Source organism: Salmo trutta, chromosome 10, assembly GCF_901001165.1.
Source record: "Salmo trutta chromosome 10, fSalTru1.1, whole genome shotgun sequence".
In the NCBI taxonomy this organism is placed as follows: Eukaryota; Metazoa; Chordata; class Actinopteri; order Salmoniformes; family Salmonidae; genus Salmo; species Salmo trutta.
The window spans coordinates 42,102,514-42,110,892 of NC_042966.1; the positions used below are offsets into that span (position 1 = coordinate 42,102,514).

The 8,379-nt window shown below is 41.8% G+C and overlaps 1 protein-coding gene across 1 annotated transcript; it reads left to right on the forward strand.

The window, feature by feature from the left end:
• Positions 1–312: 312 nt before the first annotated feature.
• Positions 313–3,666, forward strand: LOC115200868 (leucine-rich repeat, immunoglobulin-like domain and transmembrane domain-containing protein 2). The gene is made up of 3 exons (XM_029763986.1): positions 313–506; positions 843–1,630; positions 2,338–3,666. The coding sequence occupies exons 1-3, from the start codon at positions 397–399 to the stop codon at positions 3,177–3,179; spliced, it is 1,740 nt and encodes a 579-aa protein (XP_029619846.1). The 5' UTR covers positions 313–396; the 3' UTR covers positions 3,180–3,666.
• The last annotated feature ends 4,713 nt before the right edge of the window (positions 3,667–8,379 follow it).

Below are 8,379 nucleotides of genomic sequence, written 5' to 3' on the forward strand. Positions count from 1 at the left end.
ACATATACGTTTTTTGGAGAAGTGCAGGGGGCTACACCACTGGGTACCCCGGAAGCTGTTGTTGTGGGGGGGTTAAGGGCACAACGGCAGGAAATAGCAGCAACCCTCCGGTTGCCAATTCACTTCCTGACAGATATTTCCAGTAGGACCCGGTATTCAAACGGGCAATTCCTCCGGTTTACTGGCTTGCCCCTCTAACCACTATGCTACCTGCCACCCCACAATGAGGTTTATAACTAAAAGACAAACTTCCAGCGTGTTTTAACATATCATTTGGTGTCTTAAAGGGATTGCATCAAGAAAGATTAAGGTAATAGGGTTACCTCTACTGTCCGTCCCTCCCTGTGGAGATGCTCTTGTTCTAATGCTTCACATTGGTTTCTGTTAAAAGGAATTATGGCCACCTTGTATACAGTATTAGCTATAGCTTGGGTATTCTATAAAGTAACTCCTGTCTCAACATCTTGTTTACCCGAATGCTCTTGCACAAATGATCACTTGGGAAGGTAAGTGGTTTGTTGTCAGTTTTTTTAGTAGGCGACCTAGCTAGTTTTATACCCGAGGTTCCTTACCGTGTCAGTACGTTATGCAGTATTGACTGATCAAGCTATTACTGAACTCAATGGTGGACAATACAGAGAGATAACATTTTACATTTTAGTCATTTAGTAGACGTTTTTATCAGGATTTATCAGCGATTTACAGGAACACATCCAGATTGTTCACATAGTCTGCACTTAACCGCTAGGCTACCTGCCACCTGTGTCTGTTTTAAAGGAACACAGATAACTTACTCTAACCGTACTTCCATAACCCAGAATGTTTTGCTTTTATTTTTTTAGATCCTTACTTTGTATGGAAACCGCCATGGGACGAATCCCAGACAACGTCCCAAATGATTTCAGTAAAATTCGAATAGAGAATTCCCACCTGACCGAATTACCCCGCGGCTCCTTCTCTAAAGTTACTGCCTTGGCGTCTCTATGGTTGAACTTCAACGACATCACCCTAATGAACATCAAGAGTCTCGAAGGGCTGGCGAATCTAACGGAACTACGGCTCCAGGGAAACAAGCTGCGTTCAGTGCCATGGACAGCATTCCAGGACACGCCGAACCTGAACATTTTGGACCTGAAACTCAATCGACTAGACGTGCTCCCGGAATCCGCCCTGAGACAACTACCAGGCTTGACCTATTTAGACTTATCCTTCAATCAGCTTACTGTCATATCCAGGGATGTCTTCCTCAACTGGCCTCTCATCAACACTCAGGAGAGAAAAGGACGTAAAGAGGCCAGCGGTGGAGAGGCCAACGTTGTTTTAGCGCTGCACGACAACCCATGGCTATGTGACTGCCGCCTCAAAGGTTTCGTTGAGTTTATCAAAACCATTAGTCCACCTCTAATTCTGATGAACTCGTACCTGAAGTGCACAGGCCCCATTTCCAGGGCGGGGAAGTTCTTCCACGAAGTCGGTTTGAAAACATGTATGAAGCCCGAGGCCTCAGCCTCAGAAACCAACATGACAGTGTCACTGGGGGACAAGGTAACCCTCCAGTGCTTAGTCAAAGCCAGGCCTGAACCCTCCATCCATTGGTCGTACAACCTGAAGACTATAAAGGGATTTACTGGTAAAGTTTTATTTCATTGCAAATTCTAGGCTACCATCCGTTAGATTGCTGTGACTTTGCTGCAGTGGGGTATTTACCATGATATCATATGTCAGTCATAGTTTATCGTAAGCTACACCATTTTTGATAACAGGGTTTAGGACAAGCAGGCTAATGCATGTGTATGTCATTCATGACTTTGGTAGGCTGTTGATGTTTCTAAGTTACTAAGTAGAAAAGCCGCCATAGATTGATTGCAACAGTGTGTCACAGCTTTTCTTGTAGGCAAACTTGTGGGCAAACTCAACAGTACTGTCTAGTTTAACCCACTGTTCCCCGGGCGCCGAAGACGTGGATGTCGATTATTTCAACCCCTCTGCACCTCTCTGATTCAGAGTGGTTGGGTTAAATGTGGTTGAAACATTTCAGTTGAATGCATTCAGTTGTACAACTGACTAGGTATCACCCCCTTTCCCCTATTCCTAATGCAACATATAACTGTAAATACTGTAAATATACAATATGTACATGTTTACACACCAACAACTCAATGAATGCAGATTAGGTATTTGTTGTTTATGAAGTTGTAACATCCCACTGGGCACAGATGTCAATTCAACGTCTATTCCACATTGGTTCAACGTCATTTAATTTAAATGACTTGGAAACAACGTTGATTCAACCAGTGTATGCCAAGTGGGATAATTCTCCTTTCTCTCCCTCTTCAGTGTCAGAGACCCGTATGGACGATGAGACCATCAGATCTCAGATGGTCATCCCATCCCTGCACCTGGCGGACCGAGGCGTCTACACCTGCTTCGCCAACAACTTTATCGGCAACTCCTCCATCAGTTTCCTAATCAACATCAAGTCTTTCAACACCTCCTCCTCCGGCGGTACCGCCATGTCTCGTCCCCCGTTCCCCCTGGCCTCAGCCGACGAGAACGTCTACATTGACATCCGCATCTCCAAGCAGACGGTCTACGGCATTACTCTGGAGTGGTACGCTGCGACGGACAACCCGGCAGAGACCTGGTTCACCATCCACTTGGGGAAATACCACTCTGACAAAAAGGAGTTGACATACATCGGGCCGGGCATCAACACCTATGAGGTCAACGACCTCCTACCGGTGAGTAAATACGAGGTGTGTGTGACGCTGAAGAACCAGACACCTCGCGCCGGTCAATGCATCGTGTTCTTAACAGGAAGTGACATCAGCCAGCTGGAACAACGGGAGAAGTTCATCCATATTATTGTGATCATGTGTGCCATGGTGCTGGCGGTGCCCGTTGGGATGTACGCCTGCACCACCGACACTAGATGTAAGTTCAGCTACCTGGACCGCTGTACGGAGCAGTGTAAGAGGAGGAGGAGGCAGGAGAAGACCCTGAGGACCAATGGGGAGAGACAGGGGACCTTCGACAGCCTCCAAGCCGCCAGCGAGGAAGGACTTTGTTGTGACTCTGAAGAGGTGATGATGAAAAGGAGGTCCTCCCAGGATAAAAACAACCACAAGGGCAGAGCACAAGATCCACAAGAGACAAATATTGGAGCAAAGCTTTATTAGCTCTAGGTTTAACGTAAAAAAATGTTTATGTGCAAAGATACCTATGGGGAGCAGTCTTCTGTGACGTGAAGCTTAAGGAAACACATCTGTAAAGCTACAAGTTATGAAGACTGAAATGCCTTTCTTCCATGACTGTAGGGAAGAGTATATTGTTTTATCAAAATGCCCTGTCTGTAAGTAATCAAATGTTTATTTTCTTCAAGATTATATGCTGTATCTTTGGGATATGTGTTTTTTTAGCTTCATTGTTCTTCTCTGTTTTAAAAGAAATAACTAATGTCACGTTCGTTAGAATAAATGTTGGACCAAGGCGCAGCGTGAGTAGCGTTCCACATTTTTTATTAGAAAGTGAAACTTAGCAAAATTCAAAAACAAATAAAGAATAAACTAAACGTGACTACAGAGATGCTACGTGCACTAAGTCAAAACAATATCCCATAACCCACAAGTGTAAAAAATTCTACTTAAGTATGATCCCCAATTAGAGACAACGATAGCCAGCTGCCTCTAATTGGGAATCATACCAAACACCCAAACATAGAAAAACTAAACTAGAACCCCACATAGAAAATAATAACTAGAAAAACCTCCAGTCACGCCCTGACCTACTCTACCATAGAAAATAAGAGCTCTCTATGGTCAGGACGTGACAACTAATCTGGCAAGAAATCGCGAATGTTGCTTCTATACATGTAATATCGTTGAAATATTTCCTTGTCTTCAGAATGTCATGAACTGTATTCTGCTCATTGAAAATAATTATTTCAGAGCCACACCAGGTTTTCAGTCAAATATACAATAACCATGCCTTTGCACTACAACCTTTGTAATGAATGAGGCTTCTTTGCTATTGTTTTCCTGTTTTGGCGGGGTGGGGGGGATAATGGGGATGAGAGTTGGGGGTGAGGATAGACACTATAGACAGCACAGTCCTAATAGCTCCCTACCAAAATCTCATAGGTACTGTAGGTCAAATGTAGTGCCCTACACAGAGAATAAGTTCTATACTTAGATCTTAACCATGTGTCTTAGAGAGAATAGGGTTCTACTTAGATCTTAACCATGTCTCTCAGAGAGAATAAGGTTCTATACTTAGATCTTAACCATGTCTCTTAGAGAGAATAGGGTTCTATACTTAGATCTTAACCATGTCTCTTAGAGAGAATAGAGTTCTACTTAGATCTTAACCATGTCTCTCAGAGAAAATGGGGTTCTACTTAGATCTTAACCATGTCTCTTAGAGAGAATAGGGTTCTCTACTTAGATCTTAACCATGTCTCTTAGAGAGAATAGGGTTCTATACTAAGATCTTAAACCATGTCTCTCAGAGAGAATAGGGTTCTCTACTTAGATCTTAACCATGTCTCTTAGAGAGAATAGGGTTCTACTTAGATCTTAACCATGTCTCAGAGAGAATAGGGTTCTATACTTAGATCTTAACCATGTCTCTTAGAGAGAATAGGGTTCTATACTTAGATCTTAACCATGTCTCTTAGAGAGAATAGGGTTATATACTTAGATCTTAACCATGTCTCTCAGAGAGAATAGGGTTCTATACTTAGATCTTAACCATGTCTCTTAGAGAGAATAGGCAACATGAGATCTTCTCTGAGTGACTGTATTAGATGATCATTTCTGATATCTATTTTTTATACAGTACCAGTCAAAAGTTTGGACACACCTACTCATTCAAGGGTTTTTATTTATTTTTTACTTTTTTCTACATTGTAGAATACTAGTGAAGACAACACAACTATGAAATAACACTTATGGAATCATGTAGTAACCAAAAAAGTGTTAAACAAATCAAAATATATTTTAGATTTTAGATTCTTCAAAGTAGCCACCCTTTGCCTTGATGACAGCTTTGCACACTCCTGGCATTCTCTCAACCAGCTTCACCTGGAATGCTTTTCCAACAGTTTAAAAGGAGTTCCAACATCTTGTCTGCTTTTCCTTCACTCTGCGGTCCAACTCATCCCAAACCAACTCAATTGGGTTGAGGTCTGGTGATTGTGTAGGCCAGGTCATCTGATGCAGCACTCTCCTTCTTGGTCAAATAGCCCTTACACAGCCTGTGGATGTGTTGGGTCATTGTCCTGTTGAAAAACAAATGATTGTCCCACTAAGCGCAAACCAGATGGGATGGCGTATCGCTGCAGAATGCTGTGGTAGCCATGCTGGTAAAGTGTGCCTTGAATTCTGAATAAATCACTGACAGTGTCACCAGCAAAGCACCCCCCACACCATCACACCTCCTCCATGCTTCACGGTGGGAACCACACATGCGGAGATCAGCCATTCACCGACTCTGCCTCTCACAAAGATACGGCGGTTGAACCAAAAATCTCAAATTTGACCAAAGGACAGATTTCCACCGGTCTAATGTCCATTGCTCGTGTTTTTTGGCCCAAGATAGTCTCTTCTTATTATTGGTGTCCTTTAGTAGTGTTTTCTATGCAGCAATTCGACCATGAAGGCCTGATTCATGCAGTCTCCTCTGAACAGTTGATGTTGAGATGTGTCTGTTACTTGAACTCTGTGAAGCATTTATTTGGGCTGCAATCTGAGGTGCAGTTAACTCTAATGACCTTATCCTCTGCAGCAGAGGTAACTCTGGGTCTTCCTTTCCTGTGGCGGTCCTCATGAGAGCCAGTTTCATCATAGCGCTTGATGGTTTTTCCGACTGCACTTGAAGAAACTTTCAAAGTTCTGGAAATTTTCAGTTTTGAAGTAATGATGGACTGTCGCTTCTCTTTGCTTATTTGAGCTGTTCTTGCCATAATATGGACTTGGTCTTTTACCAAATAGGGCCATCTTCTGTATACAAACCCTACCTTGTCACATCACAACTGATTGGCTCAAACACATTAAGAAAGAAAGAAATTCCACAAATTAACAAGGCACACCTGTTAATTGAAATGCAGTCCAGGTGACTACCTCATGAAGCTGGTTGAGAGAATGCCAAGAGTGTGCAAAGCTGTCATCAAGGCAAAGGGTGGCTACTTTGAAGAATCTCAAATATAAAATATATTTAGATTTGTTTAACATTCTTTTGGTTACTACATGATTCCATGTGTTATTTCATAGTTGTGATGTCTTCACTATTATTCTACAATGTAGAAAATAGTCAAAATAAAGAAAAACCCTTGAATGAGTAGGTGTGTCCAAACTTTTGACTGGTTCTGTATATAAAATAGACATTATCTGTCACAATAGGGGGTAAATAGTCTACTCTTAAATTGACTTGAATGTACTTTTGTATTCAACAATGGCCTAAAATATCTGTCTTTCACATGCCAATGTGATCCAAACCTGTATAGTCTTCAATAAATTCACATCTATTGTGGAATTGAAGATATTCTACTTCTGTGATTTGTATCATCATACTTTTACGTCTTTCACTTTATTAAATTAACAATTCCGGTAACTTTTCCAAAATGTTTAGGTTTTCCAGATATTCCAGCTGGAAGATTCCCAGAATCGGGAGAGAATATGCAGGAAATCCAGATTTTGCTTATCCCTGGCCTACTGAACTGACTGAGGTTGGTTTGACTACTGAACTGACAGGTTGGTTTGACTACTGAACTGACGGGTTGGTTTGACTACTGAACTGACTGAGGTTGGTTTGACGACTAAACTGACTGGGGTTGGTTTGACTACTGAACTGACAGGTTGGTTTGACTACTGAACTGACTGGAGTTGGTTTGACTACTGAACTGACAGGTTGGTTTGACTACTGAACTGACTGGGGTTGGTTTGACTACTGAACTGACAGGTTGGTTTGACTACTGAACTGACTGGAGTTGGTTTGACTACTGAACTGACAGGTTGGTTTGACTACTGAACTGACAGGTTGGTTTGACTACTGAACTGACAGGTTGGTTTGACTACTGAACTGACTGGAGTTGGTTTGACTACTGAACTGACTGGGGTTGGTTTGACTACTGAACTGACAGGTTGGTTTGACTACTGAACTGACTGGAGTTGGTTTGACTACTGAACTGACAGGTTGGTTTGACTACTGAACTGACAGGTTGGTTTGACTACTGAACTGACTGGGGTTGGTTTGACTACTGAACTGACAGGTTGGTTTGACTACTGAACTGACTGAGGTTGGTTTGACTACTGAACTGACAGGTTGGTTTGACTACTGAACTGACAGGTTGGTTTGACTACTGAACTGACTGGGGTTGGTTTGACTACTGAACTTTTGCTATTAACATTTTAAGTCGCCAAAAGACAAAAGGCGGTTATGTCTAAGTGAGCGTATCCGTTGAATGAGTGAATAGAGGGTAGAGGGTCACGAATGACGATTAGGAAGATGGTGCAGGTCAAATGAATGCAGTATAGGGTGTTAATGTTAAGGTTTTAACAAGCAATAGGGTTCAATCTAAAGGGTTAATATCATTGACATAGGTCAGGTTACCCTTATGGAAAAAACACATGAATTTCACATGTGATCACGTGACCTTATGTGAAGTTAATGTGACAATATGTAAAAGCAACATGTGATAACGCTACACGTGAAACCATTTGAGCACACATGTTAAATAAATGTAACAACATGAGGATGCAAAATTCTCCATGAGACGTGAAACATTGAAATGATTTTCACATGTCAAACGGCAAATTCGATTTTTACATGTGAAAATGCAATTCCACTTGTTAGGCTTTCACGTGAAATTTTTGTACATGTAAAATGCAAATTCGATTTTCACATGTAGTTTTTCCATAAAGATACACAGGGACAGTGCGGAAACCAGACAGCATTAATTTAGGAGGAGGACAATACCAAACAGCCTGGATTACGGCTATTGTGTAAATTATCTTTAAAAGTCAAGTGCAATGCACTTGTCGACAACACGCCTTTGATTGAATCCCAGACTTTGTGTTCTGGAACTGAGTAATGACGTACAGTACTATACCTATCGACACGTAAACATTTATTTTATTTAATTTACTTTATTGGTCATTTATTGCAGCACACAAAATAATATTTTTTCTTCTCATTTTTTTTTTTTTCTTTCACACCAAATACCAACATACACATACGAACAACTTACAGACGCAGACAAACAACGACTATATCTCCTCATGTCCAGACCTGCATGGTCACTCCTCCATCCCTAGTACCTGCCTGGTCACTCCTCCATCCCTAGTACCTGCATGGTCACTCCTCTATCCCTAGTACCTGCCT